Genomic DNA, 18,099 nt, shown 5'->3' on the forward strand with positions numbered 1-18,099 from the left:
CATTTGGTCTCCTGCAGGAAACAAAATGAATCTCTGAACTTCTCTAGTCTGCGTTTGTGACCCAAACAAAGTAGTAGAGGATTTTTTTCCCCATAGAAACAGCAGTAAATTATTTGAATGTCTTGTTATCCTCCAAAATAATATTCAGTGATTCCCTATCTGACAAGTCATTTAGGTCATTCTTTCAGTCTTCTGAGAACAAAGAATTGGAAACCACCAGACTTCAAAAGGAATTTCTAATCATGTTATTCACATTGTTAACACCACACCAATAAAATTTTTATTCATCCCTTTGCTTAGTGGTCTAGAGATTGTCCCCTTTACTGTGGTTTCTAAGGGAAGGCATGGCAAGGTAGGTTAAACAAGTTCAAGATGAGCTAATTTGGGTATTTTCCCTGGGCACTGAGAGGTAGAATTTTTCTCTAGTTGTTTGATATTTATACATGGGGTAACTAGGCTAAAGGGATAATGGCCCAGAGTGTAACAGCCCTGTGAGAGCCCATAAACAAGGTGATTCTTGTGGGGGTAGAGCTCTGTACTGGTTGTTTTGCATAAGGAAAGCATGCTCACAGGCTCACAGGCAATAGTCTGCTATCTCTAGGAATTAGCTAGCCTTGGGAGGGGCAGTCTCTCCAGTGACAGCAAGGCCCCAGATGTCAAAACATCAGAAAATACAGAACATGAGAAGGCACGATTAATGCATAAATAAAACAGAAATAGCCTCTGCCTGCATGGTCTAGTGCTGTGTTGTCCAATAGAACATAGTATAAACCACATCAAAACAAGGAAAACCCAAAAAAGTTCCTCAAAAAAGTGAATTTACTTTTAAATAATTATTTCATTTAAAAGTTAAAAATATTTAATTTCAACATGGAAACAATATACATTAATGGTTACTTACTTTTAGGTGTTTTGGGGAAGGTCTTTGAAATGCAGTGCATTATTTCAATATGTAAGAATTATGAACAAATTATTAAATAATTTTTCATAGCGTTTTTATTGAAGTATAGTTGATTTACAATATTATATTAGTTTCAGGTGTATAGCATAGTGATTCAGTATTTTTGAAGGTTATACTCTATTATAAGTGATTACAAGATAATGGCTATAATCCCCTGTGCTATGCAGTATATCCTGTTGCTTACCTATTTTATACATAGTAGTTTGTATCTCTTAATCCCATACCTCTAATTTGTCCTTCCCACCTTCCCTCTCCCCTTTGGTAACTACAAATTTGTTTTCTATATCTGAGAGTCTGTTTCTGTTTTGCATACACACTCATTTGTATTATTTTTACATTCCACATATAAATGATATCATACAGTAGTTATCTTTATCTGATTTATTTCAGTAAGCAGTAATATTGTCTAAGTCCATCCACGCTGCAGCAAGTAGCAGAATTTCACACTTTTTTATGAAAAGAGTAATATCCTATTGTGTATATATGCCACATTTTCTTGACCCATTTGTCTTTTGATGGGTGCTTGGGTTGCCTCCATATCTTTGCTATTATAAATAGTGCTGGGCTGCTATGAACCTTGGGATGCATGTATCTTTTTGAATCAGTTGTAAATATTTTCATTATTTTTCTGGATATACATCCAGAAGTGGAATTGCTGAGTAATATGGTAGCTCTTTTGAGGAACCTCCATACTGTTTTCCATAGTGGCTACACCAATTTACATTCCCACCAACAGTGTACAATTGTTCCCTTATCTCCATATCCTCTCCAGCATTTGTTATTTGTAGACATTTTGATGATAATCATTCTTACCAGTGTGAAATAACTCGTTGTTTTGATTGGCATTTCTCTAATAATTAACAATGTTGAGCATATTTTCATGTGCCTGTTGGCCATTTGTATATCTTCTTTGGAAAAATGTCTATTCAGGTCTTCTGCTTATTTTTGCTTGATGTATTTTTTCACTATTGAACTGTATGAGCTCTTTGTATATTTTGGATATTACCATTTGTCAGTAACATCATTTGAAAATACTTTATCCCGATCCATCAGTTGTCTTTTCATTTCCTTGATGGTTTCCTTTGCTGTCCAAAAACTTTTAAGTTTAATTAGGTTCTATTTGACTATTTTTGCTTTTATTTCTTCTCCTTAGGAGACTGATCCAAGTGAATACCGGTACAATTTATGTCCAAGAGTGTTCTGCCTATGTTCTCTTCCAGGAGTTTTATGGTTTCAGGTCTTACATTTAGGTCTTCAAACCATTTTGAGTTAATTTTTGTATACGGTGTGAAGGAAAGTTTTAATCTCATTGTTTTACATGTAGCTGTCCATTTTTCCCAGCACCACTTCTTGAAGAGACTATCTTTTCTCCATTATGTATTCTTGCCTTCTTTGTTAGAGATTAATTGATCATAGGTGCATGGGTTTATTTCGGGCTCTCTAATCTGTTCCATTGATCTGTGTCTGTTTTCGTGCCAGTACTACGCTGTTTTGATTACTGTATCTTTGTAGTATAATCTGAGGTCTGGAAGGGTGATACTTCCAGCTTTGTTCTTTTTTCTCAACATTACTTTGGCAATTTTGGGTCTTTTGTGATTCCACATGAATTATAAAATTGTGGGTTCTAGTTTTGTGAAAAATGTCATGGGTATTTTGATATGGATTGTATTGAATCTGGAGATTGCTTTGGGTAGTATGAACATTTTAATAATGTTAATTACTCCAATCTAAGAGCATGGGCTATCTTTCTGTTTATGAATATCATTTTCAGTTTCCTTCATAAATGTTTTATAGTTTTCAGTGTATATGTCTTTCACCTCCTTGGTTAAGTTTTTTTTAAACATTTTTATTGATTTATAATCATTTTACAGTGTTGTGTCAAATCCAGTATAGAGCACAATTTTTCAGTTATACATGAACATATATATATTCATTGTCACATTTTTTTCTCTGTGAGCTACCATAAGATCTTGTGTATATTTCCCTGTGCTATACAGTATAATTTTATTTATCTATTTCTACAATTTTGATATCCCAGTCTGTCTCTTCCCACCTACCGCCATCTTGGCAACCACAAGTTTGTATTCTATGTCTGTGAGTCTATTTCTGTTTTGTATTTATGCTTTGTTTTTTTTTTTTAGAGTCCAATACTAGCAATCTCATATGGTATTTTTCTTTCTCTTTCTGGCTTACTTCACTTAGAATGACATTCTCCAGGAGCATCCATGTTGCTGCAAATGGCATTATGTTGTCGGTTTTTATGGTTGAGTAGTATTCCATTGTATAAATATACCACCGCTTCTTTATCCGTCACCTGTCGATGGACATTTAGGCTGTTTCCATGTCTTGACTATTGTAAATAGTGCTGCTATGAACATTGGGGTGCAGGTGTCATTTTGAAGTAGGATTCCTTCTGAATATATGCCCAGGAGCGGGATTCCTGGGTAATATGGTAAGTCTATTCCTAGTCTTTTGAGGAATCACCATACTGTTTTCCACGGTGGTTGCACCAAACTGCATTCCCACCAGCAGTGAAGGAGGATTCCCCTTTTTCCACAGCCTTTCCAGCATTTGTTATTTGTGGATTTTTGAATGATGGCCATTCTGACTGGTGTGAGGTGATACCTCATTGTAGTTTTGATTTGCATTTCTCTGATAGTTAGTGATATTGATCATTTTTTCATGTGCCTATTGATCATTTGTATTTCTTCCATGGAGAATTGCTTGTTTAGGTCTTCTGCCCATTTTTGGATTGGGTTGTTTATTTTTTTCTTATTAAGTCATATGGGCTGCTTATATATTCTGGAGATCAAACCTTTGTCGGTTTCACTTGCAAAAACTTTTTCCCATTCTGTAGGTTGTCTTTTTGTTTTACCTATGGTTTCCTTTGCTGTGCAGAAGCTTGTAAGTTTCATTAGGTCCCATTTGTTTATTCTTGCTTTTATTTCTATTGCTTGGGTAGACTGTTCTAGGAGAACATTTTTGAGATGTATGTCAGATAATGTTTTGCCTATGTTTTCCTCTAGGAGGTTTATTGTATCTTGTCTTATGTTTAAGTCTTTGATCCATTTAGAGTTTATTTTTGTGTATGGTGTAAGGGAGTGTTCTAGCTTCATTGCTTTACATGGTGCTGTCCAGTTTTCCCAACACCATTTGCTGAAGAGACTGTCTTTATTCCATTGTATATTCTTGCCTCCTTTGTCAAAGATGAGTTGACCAGAAGTTTGTGGATTCATGTCCGGGCTCTCTGTTCTGTTCCATTGGTCTATATGTGTGTTTTTGTACCAATAGCATGCTGTCTTGATGACTGTAGCTCTATAGTATTGTCTGAAGTCAGGGAGAGTGATTCCTCCAGCCTCTTTCTTTTTCTTCAGTAATGCTTTGGCAATTTTAGGTCTTTTGTGGTTCCATATAAATTTTATTATGATTTGTTCTAGTTCTGTGAAATACGTCCTGGGTAATTTGATAGGGATTGCTTTAAACCTGTAGATTGCCTTGGGCAATGTGACCATTTTAACAATATTGATTCTTCCAATCCAGGAGCATGGGATATCTTTCCATTTTTTAAAGTCTTCTTTAATTTTCTCCTTCAATGGTTTATAGTTTTCTGTGTATAATTCTTTCACTCCTTGGTTAGATTTATTCCTAGGTATTTTATTACTTTGGGTGCTGTTTTAAAGGGGACTTTCTTTTTCTGTTGATACATCATTAGTGTAAAGAAATGCAACTGATTTTTGAACGTTAATCTTGTAACCTGCTACCTTGCTGAATTCTCCAGTCAGCTCTAGTAGTTTTTGTGTGGACCTTTTAGGGTTTTCTACATATAACAACATGTCATCAGCATATAGTGATACTTTTACCTCTTCTTTTCCAATTTGGATCCCTTTTATTTCTCTCTGTTGCCTGATTGCTGTGGTTAGGACTTTCAAGACTATGTTGAATAGGAATGGTGACAGTGGGCATCCTTGTCTTGGCGCAGATTTTAGTGCAAAGTTTTTGAGTTTTTCACCGTTGAGTACTATGCTGGCTGTAGGTTTGTCATATATAGCTTTTATTATGTTGAGATGTGTTCCCTCTTTACCCACTTTGGTGAGAGTTTTTATCATAAATGGGTGTTGAATTTTATCAAATGCTTTTTCTGCATCGATTGAGATGATCATGTGGTTTTTGTCCTTCCTCTTGTTGATGTGATGTATTACATTGATTGATTTGCGTATGTTGAACCACCCTTGTGTCCCTGGGATGAACCCCACTTGGTCATGATGTATAATCTTTTTTACGTGTTGTTGGATTCTATTTGCTGATATTTTGGTGAGATTTTTGGCGTCTATGTTCATCAGTGATATTGGCCTAAAATTCTCTTTTTTGGTGGTGTCTTTGCCTGGTTTTGGTATCAGGGTGATTGTGGCTTCATAGAATGAGTTTGGGAGTATTCCCTCCTTTTCAATCTTCTGGAAGAGTTCTTCTTTGTATGTTTGGTAGCATTCCCTGGTGAAGCCATCTGGTCCTGGACTTTTATTTGTAGGGAGGTTTTTATTGCTATTTCGATTTCATTTCTAGTGATCAGTTTGTTCAAGTGGTCAGTATCGTCTTGATTCACTCTTGGTGGACAGTATATTTCCAGAAACTTGTCCATCTCCTCTAGGTTATCCAGTTTGGTTCCATATAGTTTTTCATAATAGTCTCATATGATATTCTATATTTCTATTTTATTTGTTGTAATTTCTCCATTTTCCTTTCTTATTTTGCTAATTTGTGCTCTCTCTTTTTTCTTCTTTGTGAGTTTGGCCAGAAGTTTGTCAATTTTATTTACTTTTTCAAAAAACCAGATTTTGGTTGCATTGATTTTTCCTATGGTCTTTTTAATCTGTATTTAATTTATTTCCTCCCTAATCTTTATAATTTCCTTCCTTCTGCTGCCTTTTGGGGTTTTTTGTTCTTCTTTTTCTAGTTCATTCAGCTCGTGTGTTAAATTGTTTATTTGAGATTGTTCTTTTTTGAGGAAGGCCTGTATCACTATAAACTTCCCTCTTAGCACTGCCTTTGCTGTGTCCCTTAAATTTTGTGTGGTTGTGCTTTCATTGTCATTTGTCTCAAAGTATTTTTTAATTTCAGCTTTGATTTCCTCATTGACCCATTGGTTTTTTAATAACGTATTGTTTAATCTCCATGCTTTCCTTTTTGTCTCCTTTGTTTCTCTGTTGTTGATTTCTAGTTTCATGGCATTGTGGCCAGTAAAGATGCTTGAGATAATATCTGTCTTCTTAAAATTGTTGAGGTTTCTTTTGTGCCCAAGTACATGATCGATCCTGGAAAATGTTCCATGTGCACTTGAAAAGAATGTATATCCTATTTTTGGGGGGTGTAATCCTCTGAAAATATCCACCAAATCTAATTTTTCTATTGTATCATTTAATTTCTCTGTTGCCTTATTTATTTTTTGTCTGGAAGGACTGTCTAGTGATGTTAATGCGGTGGTAAAATCCCTGACAGTGATTGTATTCCCATCAATATCCCCCTTTATCTCTGTTAGTAATTGTTTTATGTACTTAGGTGCTCCTATATGGGGTGCGTATATATTAACGAGTGTAATATCCTCATCTTGTAGTACTCCTTTAATCATTATAAAATGTCCTTCTTTATCTTTTTTATGGCCTTTGTTTTAAAGTCTATTTTGTCTGAAATCAGTACTGCAACACCTGTTTTTTTGGCTTTTCCATTTGCATGGAATATCCTTTTCCATCCTTTCACTCTTAATTTATATGTGTCCTTCTCCCTAAAGTGGGACTCTTGTATGCAGCATATTGAAGGTTCTTGCTTTATTATCCAGCCTGCCGCTCTATGTCTTTTGACTGGAGCATTTAGTCCATTAACATTTGCAGTAATTAATGATAGATGTGTGTTTATTGCCATTTTGAACTTATCTGCAGTTGATTTGGTACTTCTTCTTTGTTTCTTTTGTGGTTTGGTAATTTTCCTTTGTATTATCATGGATTTTATTTAGTTTTTGTGACTCCCTTGTAAGTTTTTGGCTTGTGGTTACCTTTTTTTGTAAGTCTATTAGCCCATTACTATAACTGTTTTTATTAAACTGATAGTAACATGATCTCAAACCCATCCTACCGAGAACAAAAAATTTAAAAAAGAAAGAAAAAAATTCTATATTTTCCTGTCTCCCTCTCCCACTCTCATTGATTTGTATGTCTTCTTTTATACTTTTGTGTTTGTTTTATTTGTAATTCATGAGTTATCACCTTTCCACTTGTGAGTTTCTGATTTCTGTAGCATCCTGCTGCTTTTCTATTTAGAGTAGACCTTTCAATGTTTCTTTTAGCATGGGTTTAGTGTTGCTAAACTCTTGTAGCTTTTTCTTGTCTGTGAAATTTTTATGTCTCCTTCTATTCTAAAGGATAGCCTTGCTGGATAAAGCATCCTAGGCTGCATCTTTGTTTTCATTCAGGACTTTGAATATATCTTGCCACTCCCTTCTGGCCTGTAGTGTTTGTGTAGAGAAATCAGCTGAGAGCCTTATGGGGGTTCCCTTGTAACTCACTCCTTGCTTTCTCTTGCTGCCTTTAGTATCATTTCTTTATCCTTGACTCTGGCCATTGTGATTATGATATGTCTTGGTGTGGGTCTATTTGGGTTCTTCCTATTTGGGACCCTCTGAGCTTCCTGTACTTGGATATCTGATTCCTTCTTTAAGTTTGGGAAGTTTTCAGTCATGATTTCTTCAAAAACCTTTTCAATCCCCTTTGATCTTCCTTCCCCTTCTAGGACCCCTATTATGGAAGATTGGCATGTTTTTTATTATCCCATAGGTCCCTTATGCTATTTTAGTTTGTTTTTATTTGTTTATCTTGTAGCTTTTCTGATTGTCTGCTTTCTATTGTCCTGTCTTCTAGGTCACTAATTTGTTCCTCTGCATTATCTAGTCTGCTTTGCACAGCCTTTAGATCATTCCTCATCTCAGCCAATGAGTTTACCAGTTCTACTTGGCTCTTCTTTATAGCTTCAATTTCATTTTTGATGTATTTTATACCTCTAAACACTATCTCTTTTAGTTCCTTCAGTACTTTGATCATCCTTTTTTGAAATCTTGATCTACTAGGCTATCAATGTCTATTTCATTGATCGTTCTTTCAGGGGATTTCTCTTGTTCTTTTAATTAGGAATGGTTTCTCTGCTTCTTCATCTTGCTCATACCTCTCTGGCACTGTGGTTTATGGAGTATCAGTTATGATAGTGGTCCTTAAGGAGTTTATCTATCTAATGCCTATGTAGGAATAAGACTTAGAAAAGAAAAAAAAAGAGAGAGAGAGAGAAAGAATTTTAAAAGAAGGGAGAAAAAAGGTTTGAAAATAGTGTACAATGAATAATAGAAGAGCAAGTTGAAGCAGAATTTTAAAAAATAATAGTAATAAAATAATTTTTAACAATTTAAAAGGGATTAAAACTGGGGATATATATAATTGTTTAAGAAGTAAAAATTAAAAGTGTAATAGAAAATAGAAGAGGTAAAAACAGATTTTAAAAAAAGGGGGGAGGGGCGGTCGGTGTTCTCCTGGAGACTGTGTGCTTTTAATGTGAAGTCTTTCTATCTTCGTCCTGTTTTGGAAGCTCAGCTTGCTGTTTCCAGAGGCTCTCCATTGGCGCCCTCGTCTGTGCTGCTCCCAGTGCCTGTCAGCAAGCAGATCGCACCTCTACCCAACACTGGATCAGGTGCAGCTCTCCTTTGTTGTGGGCGGGCGGGTCACTGTGCCTCCGGATGCCGCAGTCAGATGTTGCAGACTGGCAGGTGGGAGGGGGGGTCGCGCCCCCTCCCATCACCACGGTCAGGGGCTGCGTTCCTGCCAGGAAGGCAGGGGGCCGCCCGCCCTCTCCCAGCACCAGTCGCTCTGGTGCTTTCTGCCACTGTGTGCTCCGCCTCGGGTTGGCGCTCCACAGGCCGGCTCAGGGAAGACCAAGGAACAGCCCTGTCCCTGCTCCGAGCCAAAATCCAGCTCCTTGTTTGTCTTGGCAGAGCAAGTTCTCTGAGGGACCAGTACGGAAGGATCCTATCTGCCTCGGGCTGTAGACAAGTCTCCGTCTGGCCCTTGAGGCTGCTTAGTCCTTAGGTGCGGATGCAGTTTTCGCCTCCGCCCCCACCTGGGTGCTAAGCGCCGGAGGATATGGCGGCTGTGCTTGAGCCCCACCTCTCTTCACCCGAAAACTTTCCACGGGTTTTCAGAGATGGGGGTATGCACCCTTCCCCCCAGGGCACATCAGCCATGTTGTTTTATGGATGGCCTGGGTTGTTCTGCCCTGTGCACCCACAGCCACAGCACGCAGCCCCCTGCAGTCCCCCCGGGCTGCCTCAGTGCAGCTGTCCTGGTCCTCCTCCAATCTCGGGAAGCCTGGCCCTGCCCCCAGCTGCTGGGCTGCATCTCAGGCTGGGTGTTGCGGGGACCCTCTGTGCCTGTTTAACTTAGTTTTGTCAGTCAAGGGCTGCTCTGTACAGATCCGAGCCTCGGAGGCTCCCCCTCCATCCCGCTGGCCTCTCAGTTGGAGGGGGAGACCCCGTGAACGTGCACCAGTCCTCCTTTGCCGCTCCCTCCCTGCGGAACCCGTCCCGGTCTGTTTTGCCTTTTCTTCTTTTTTCCTTTTCTCCTACCAGATTTTTGGCATCTCTGTCTTTTGAAGAGGACGATGTTCTGTTGGAGTTCCACAGGTGCTCTGGTTGGCTGAGTGGTTCTGTGGATGTGAGTCTTGGTGTATTTATGGGAGAGGGTGAGCTACGAGCGTCCTTCTACTCTGCCATCTTGGCCTCTGCCTCCCTCCTTAGTTAAGTTTATTCCTAGGTATCTTATTCTTTTTGATGGGATTTTAATAGGATTTCCTTTTTAACATTGTGTTTGTGATATTTCATTATTGGTGTATAGAAATGCAACAGATTTCTGCATATTAATCTAGTGTCCTGAAATTTTGCTGAATTCATTCATCAGTTTTAAGTTTTTGGGTGGAGGCTTTATGGTTTTCTATACAAAGTATCATGTCATCTGCAGAGTGACAGTTTTATCTCTTCCCTTCCAACTTGGGTATGTTTTATTTCTTATTCCATCTGATTGCTGTGTCTAGGATACCCAATATAATATTAAATGGGAGTTGTGAGACTGGGCATCCTTTTCTTATTCCTGAATTCTGCAGGAAGGCTTTTAACTTTTCACCTCTGAGTATGTTGGCCATGAGTGTTGGTAAGTGGCCTTCACTATGCCGAGACATGTTCCCTCTTTACGCCCTTCAATGAGTTTTCATCATGAATGGATGTTGAATTGTATCAAATGCTTCTCCTGTGTCTATTAAGATAGTCATGGGATTTCTATCTTTCCTTTTGTTAATGTGGTGTGTCACATTGATTTGAGTTGTAAATAATGAACCATTCTTGTGACCCTGGAATAAATGGAACTTGATCATGGTTTATGACCCTTTTATGTATTGCTGCATTTGCTTTGGTAGTGTTTCATTGAGGATTTCTGCATTTATGTTCATCAAAGATATTGGCCTGTAATTTTCTTTTTTTGGTAGTGTTTTGTCTGGTTTTGGTATCAGGGTAATGGTGGCCTTGAGGCACTCTGATTTTCTTATGATGTCTTTGAAATGCCATGTGTTATCATATCAACAAAGAAACACTATATACAATTAACTTATTAGTTACCTTAACATGTTTTTCTTTCTAAGTCAGAAATGCAGGAGTAAAATGGAAATCATAAAAAAATTATTAACTATTTTTATTAATTATTGATTGTTACATTTTCTCTAAGTCTTTGAAATGCAGTTTATCATTTAAACCCCTAAGTAATAAGAAAAACAATTTTTAAAACTTTTACTATGTCTTTGAAATGTGTATGTTATGATTTCAACATGGAAATGATATAAACATCATTAATTACCTTTACATTCTTCTTTCTTACTAAGTCTTTAAAATGCAATCTGCTTTCATTTCAACAAGGAAACACTATACACAAACTACTGACATTTCCATTCTTTTCTTGTACCAAATCACTGACATTTTCTATTTTACTATTTCAACATGTAAACAAGAGGAACAATCTATTAACTTTACATTATTTTTCTCAATAAGTTTTAAAATGCAAAGGTTTACCACTTTGACATGTAAACATATAATCAGGTAATTATTTTAACATATTTTCTTACTAAATCTTTGAAATACAATGCTATCATTTCAACTTTAACAATATAAACAGCTTAATTGACATTCTTTTTCCTTTACTGTCTTGGATATGCAGCATGTTATTACATTACATAAGCAGTACAAGTAAATTATCAATTAGTTATTCTACATCCTTTGTTTCTTACTAACTCTTGGTTATACAGTGTGCATTTAACATTCAGAGTACATCACTTTGGAAAGTAGTCAAATTTCTAGAGCTCAGTAGCCACAGATGGTTAGTGTGTACCATACTCAACAATGCAATTCTAATGGAAGAGAAGAGGGAGCAAATGCATGTGGAATAATGTGTACCATGAAGGTAATGTACCTGGTACATTAAGAGAGAGCAATGGTAGAATAAACCTACTTTAATAGGGAAATAAGAGAAAACCTATCTGAGGAGGTAACATTTAAGCCATGACCTGAGGACTAAGCAGTTATCCAATAGCATGAAGAGGTCAATATGGCTTAAGAGGAGTATGTGAGGGAAAGAGTGGGGGAAAATTGGGCTATGGGGGGATAAATAATTTTTCAAATGCTCCAGGAAAGAGTGGAGAAAATGATAAACCACAGAAACATCTTACACTCTGACTGAGATCAGGGACTTTTTCTTAGCATCTGGAACAGTGCCTAAATCATAACAGATGCTTGATGAATGCATGTAGAATAAGGAAAGACTGAGCCAGGGGTCTAAGACCTGGGAAACCAGGCAGCAACATGTTGATGAAGGTACCAGTAGATAGTGGACATAGTGTGTTTCCTTTGCTTGCACATGGTTTCTTTGAAGCAACCTGAGGCAATCAGAAATACAAGTTTGCATGGTAAACATATTGGCTTCAACAACTACCACATCTAGAGTTTCAACTGATCTGACTTGTGTCAAGTGCCCATAAATGGATAAATGGGCCAGTCAGTGTGGAGAATGAAATGACGTGTCATGACTGGGTTAGCTTATTTCACATACTTAACACTGTGGTTAGTAACCAGAAGATGTAGACAGCAGTGGGCAAGACATCCAGAGGACCTTTCAAACCTCTCTATTTCCTTTTTAAAGTTCCTCTTTTATAGAGGTCAGTTACATATCCAGTGTTCCTAACTCCAGTTTCCTGGAACAGTAGAACTTTATCTATGTGTCTCTACAAATTCGGGCTTCAGGCATAACAATGAATGCTTAAATGGCCACATGTCAGTGTTGAAACAACACCTTGTACACCTTGTGTGGAAATCAATCACAACAAGAGGTCCATTTCATATCCTCCCGCTGTACTTCCTTCAGCATCACGTTCACCTGGGCCTGAGCTTCAGCAAGTTTGCGCCGGTCCAAAGTCTCAAGAAAATTCCATTCATCGTAGCAATGGACAGGGACAGGATAAATCACATGCTTCAGCCTCCTCAAGGGTGCCAAGTGCTGCAGAAGGCTTTTGAGTGCAGGCATCGTAATGGGGTTGAAGGCAAAGCTAAGGAAATAGAGCTTGGAACAGAGACTTAGGGCTGGGAGGATAGCAGAGAGAGTTGAATCAGTAATGAAGCAATTATTTACCTCCAGATGTTCCAGAGTGTCTGAGACCTTCTCCAACAGAGTCAGGAAGGGCTCATCAACTTCTGAGAATATCTGGTTGTTACTGAGATTCAATACCCTTAGATGGGTGGCCTGAGAGCTCTGGGACAGGACAATGACATCTCTGTTGGAAAGGCCACAGAAAGATAGATACAATGTATCCATCCAAGGTGGCAGGACTCTATAGAGAGAAAAAAGAAAGGTTATTTTAGAAGAATGAAGGCAAAGAGCCCTGAATTATAGGTATCTAAGGCTCTAAAATAAACTAATGTGTATATATTTTGCAACAGTAGTTAACAATGGGGGTGTGGGGATCAGACTTTACATTTATAGATTTGTGACCCCGAAAATCTTACTTTTTCACTCTTAGACACAGGGTTTTAATCTTGAAAATGTGCACAACAGTAATTATTATTCAGGGTTGCAGGGAAGATTAAGTGAAAAAATTGTTTGCACTTAGTATATTCGACGTTATCAGTGTTGGATCTGGTTCACTTATTTGGTGAGGATGGGTCTGGGAAAGCAGCCAAGTGAAGGTTTTCCTTGAGTAGTTCCCAGATGACATGTTCTCCATTCAGGGTCTAAGCCTTGGGAAGAATGCTGGAGCAAACTTATCTGGCAATGTTAACTATTGTGGCCCATCCATGGGCATCTGTATTAGTGCTATAGCTTAAAATGTTTCTCCATCTGAATGTCTCCCCTTCCTCTCTAGAGAGCTGTAAACTCCAATAGGAGAAGAACTGAGTTTTTTCACCAATATATTTACGAACTTATCTAGTGTCTGCATGTGGTCACTGAATGAATGAATTAATGATCACAGTTCCTTTCTAATCTTGTCTTCTCACTATAAGGTACCTCCCCCTCCCCTGGCTAGTGTCAAACTCCAAGCCATGCCTGTGCTGAGGTGAAAGGAGAAATAGGTTACAAAGAGCTTAGGAATATCCAAGCATGGCCTCTTTTGTCTTAACAACGAGGTGCTCAGGGAACCCAGGTTCCTCCCCATCCCTCACCTGAGCAGTTTGTACAGTTGATTTGTGAGGCAGAAGTAAGACAAGCTGAGCTCCTGGAGGGTGTCCAGCCGCCCAAGCCAGATGAGGAAAGATCTGAAATTTCTTCCCTTATAAGATTTAAAGGGGATGTTAGAAAGACTGAGGCCACTAAGGTGGTTCACCTGAGTCAAAAGAGTGGTAACTTCATTCAGATAAGTCTGATCAATTTCCAGGTGTTCAATGCATCCCAGATCCAGAAACTGCAGGATAGTTTTATGGGCAGATACTGTATCAATTTGCAAATCTCTGCAGCAGAGGTGCAGGGACCCCGAGCTCTGCTCAACTTTACTAAGAAGTAAAGAAAGAAACTGCTCTGTTCTCAAGGTACCATTGAGGGAAATATCTACTATTAATTCCATCGGTTCCTGAGCTAAGTGAGGCTTAGATGCTGAATTACCAATCCCAAGGCACCTGACATTATTCTGAGCTTCTTCTATTTTAAGGATAGAGTGCTGAGAGTAAATGCATGACTGAAGACAGAAAGGGAATGTGGTCCTGATCTCAGAGCATGTTGTCCCACAGTCCAAGTCGTATCTTAAATCTAAGATCCTCAGTTTTGGCCGCCTGTAAGGAAAGGAGGAGACAGAATATATAAGAGTTAGTCAATTTTAATACAACCCAGCGAGGTCAATGATGGAAAGCAAGGACAGAACACTTTGACTTGGTTTCCACTTCATGTACCATTCACCAAGAAGTCCTTCCCACACTTTCCACACAATTTCAGCATCTTTCATTCTTTTCCCCATACTTTTTTAAATGGAGGTACTGGGAATTGCACCTAGGCCCTCGTGCATGCTAAGCACATGCTCTACAACTGAGCTATACCCTCCCCCTCCCCAGACTCTTTCCCTCCCATCTTTCCCTATCTCAGTGCCCACATCCTTTTTATATATAATCACACCCATGAGGCAAATAAATCCATTGTATCCTCACTCACCTCTATTTTGTAATCAACTCCATAAGACACTGAAGTCCCAAAGGTGACCCCAACTTTTGGACTGAGAGTTCCGCAAAGATCTGCAGCATTCACCTTTGGCTACTTTTGGGAGACTGTTAGGTATTCCCCTGCCCCAGGCTACAGCATACCCTCCTGCTGATTCACTATGTCTCTAGTGGTCATAGTCTTACCAAGAGGAAGAGTTCTGGGCTGGGAGGATCTGCAGACCATCAATCATGGCTTCCACGATTTCATAGTATGATTCTCGAGCATTCAGTGACCCAATATGGAGACAGCAAAAAGGCCAAATCCTCACCATTGCCTTTAGCATCTGCTTATGCCTACCCAAGAAGGCAGCGTTGAACAAGGGAACAAAGAGGTCTCTTGGGATTTCGTTCAGCACATGGATAGCTGCAGGCTCATTACTCAGCAGACTCTTTGCAGCAAGTTCTAGCAGTGTGGCTGTGGGTTTTTGGTCCATCTTCATAAACCTGCTTTGGGGTGAAGAATATTTAGAAATCCTGAGAAGACATCTACAGTGTCTTGTTTGCTCACAAGGTTAGCTATGGACAAAATATTTATTGAAAAAGATATGGTGAATCATACAGCCACCTCAATTGACATCTACTATAGGAATAGAATGAAAATAGACTTGTGTGTATATTTAACTATATGTGTATATATACACACATTTACATAAGATAATGCCCTTAGAAATCAGAGGCAAGTTAGCAGAATACAATGTTGACCACCTATCTGCCTTCCTCCCAATATCTTCTCCCAAGAGGATACAAACCAATAAGAAGGAAAATGTAAATTAGATAAAAGCCACACCCTCATCATTACTTTAAAATGGAGAATGCCAAAAACTCAGAATAATTGTGTGTAAAAAAAGAAAATCATGAAACTCCCACACTAGATTTGTCACACTCCATTACTAGGCTTTGTGGCAAGCAAAAAGACAGACCAAGAAAAGCTGCAAGAGATACAGAGGAAGGAAGATGAAGAGGGGCTTAAAAGTGATATAAAACTACAGCAGAAAGATTTAGTACAGAATAAATCTAAAAATAGCAAAAAGGTGTCCTGGAATATGAGAGCCGGGGCTACAAGGAAGGGACTACAAAATATGAGACTTTGAAGGGACAGGGGTGATTTAAAAGTGCAGTCTTTCAAACATATGACTTTTACGGAAGAAAAAAGGCAAAGAGGAAGGCAGAAGCATCCTTTGGTACTTGGGTAATTATGGGGAAAATAAGCAAAAGGGGAAAGTTAAGGATATTACAAGACAAGAGAACTACAAAATCAGAGCATTCACAGCTGTTCACTTCATCACCAAAACAAACAAAATAAATACAAAATCTGGATTTTACTATATACTGACAAAAAATGACATTAAACCAGGAATCTTGTGAAAAAGCCAATATCATACAGATGGACATAAGGAAGGGAATTTCATCCAAAACACTGTTAAAAAAGAAAGATGAGGAAACAAAACTGCACAGATGTTAAACAACCATGAAGCAGAAAGAGACTATAAGTCAGCACTCCAAACAGAAATAATTACAATCATGCAAGCTTTGGAGGATATGAAACTCACCTTTAATCACTATATTTTTAAGAATCTAAAAACAGATTGACTAAAAAGAAAGCCTGAAGTAAAGATTTTATATGCAACTGGCGTGTCATTCAAATAGTACAGCCTTGGGCTGGAGGGTATAGCTCAGTGGTAGCGCACATGCATGGATTTGTACCCAATGCCTCATTCTGCAGAGGCTGGAAAAATTCCAAAGATTTGTTGTTAAGTGACAGGAGCGGTCTGTGCAAGCATGCTTATTGCAGGTGGTCACTAAAAGTAATAATATGTTAATACTTGTACAAAACATCTGGACCTCGTGACAGAAAGGTGGCTTGTGACCTTGGTGAGAGTATGTTCATTGAAACCGTGTGCGCAGAATCGACAATGCAGTGAGATAAGGGGTCTGTGGGAAGGAGGAATGCTAACAGGGAATGCAGAAAACTCTTTCTGGAGCCTTTATTCTGAAGGAGAAGAGGGAGAGAGACACACACACAGAGACACAGAGAGAAGGAGACCTGTGTCTGCAGGGGCATTAGGCGCCCTAAGAGGGATTTTCTTTAAATCCTTGATGCCATGAAGTTTGAACAAGTTTAAAAGTTAATATGAAGGAGCTATCTTATCTCAGATTTAACCCTTGCATTTTCCTATATGTTCATTTTCCTCCCTTTCTTCTTACCTTCTTATTTCACAATAGAGTTAATGAAACACTTTCAATGGACAGTATGGGTTTTAAGCCAAACAAATATATATATATATATATATATATATATATATATATAGTTATTAGTGAATTAAAAGCTGGACAATTAAGTGTCCAAAAATGCTATTAATTCTTGGATTTTTGTCTCTCACAGATGGCTGAAGTCCTGCTGTGACATGGCTGGATGATGCATAATCTGAGGACCCGTGCACTGGTGACTGTGGGTCGGATCCAGAACTTTCCTCTTAATATATTAACATACCAAACAGTCCAGGAGCAGCAGTTAGGCAAACACCACACCTTGCTGCCCTGGTGCCATCTCTCACTGAGCTCACCAGGTGAGGCAAAGACAAACATGTCTTCCCAGCGTGGGGAACTGGATTAGGATCTGCTCAGAGGCACGATGTTGGGCAGCTCTTATGAGCTTCTAATCACCCCAGAAACTAGACATCTTTCTGTTCTTAAGACTTTGAACTCAAGGCATATCAGAGAAGCATTTGATTCCTTCATAAATATCTCTATCTTCTCTTTAGGAAAAACAGTGAGAAATGACTTTCCACAATGCCTGCCTTAGCCCTGAGGCTCAGCCAGCCCCTACTGCTGAGTATTAACTTTTAAAGAGCCCCTAAAGTCCCACCACATGCCTTATACTTTCAGCAGGTGTTCTCATTTTCCCCTCGGGATGGCTGTTTGACGAAAGTGTCTTGAATCCCGTTTCATAAACAAGAAAGCACAGGCTCACAGAACCGACACTACCTCTCCAGATAAGTGGCAGGACCTGAATGAAGTAACATTCCTCGCCCTCCCTAGAGAGCACAGAGCAGCCTCCCTTTTCAAAAATGGGCTCCCAAGGCTTAAGAAATGAGCCTCTTACACTCCCTTGATATTGTGGTCCCATGGGCACTCACACAAAAGTCCCTCTTGATGATGAGTACATGCATTCTTCTCTTTATAAGCATTCATTATATTCAGTTTTATAGGAGAACAAAGTAGATTTTAAAAATTGAATTGACTCTGTGTGTGTGTGTGTGTCTCTTTCTGTTTCCTATAGCTTGTAAACTCCATGTCACAAGTATACCTATATCTTCAGATAAGACTGGGGCTTTAT

General features: G+C 38.7%; 1 protein-coding gene across 1 annotated transcript; it reads right to left on the bottom strand.

Moving 5' to 3' along the window:
• Positions 1-12,396: 12,396 nt before the first annotated feature.
• On the bottom strand, positions 12,397-15,196 carry LOC140691788 (melanoma antigen preferentially expressed in tumors-like). The gene is made up of 3 exons (XM_072955920.1): positions 14,907-15,196; positions 13,740-14,342; positions 12,397-12,910 (listed from the first exon to the last, which is right to left on the bottom strand). Exons 1-3 carry the CDS (start codon positions 15,194-15,196, stop codon positions 12,397-12,399), a joined length of 1,407 nt encoding a protein of 468 aa, XP_072812021.1.
• Between the last annotated feature and the right edge of the window lie 2,903 nt (positions 15,197-18,099).

Source organism: Vicugna pacos, chromosome X (genome assembly GCF_048564905.1).
Source record: "Vicugna pacos chromosome X, VicPac4, whole genome shotgun sequence".
NCBI lineage: Eukaryota > Metazoa > Chordata > Mammalia > Artiodactyla > Camelidae > Vicugna > Vicugna pacos.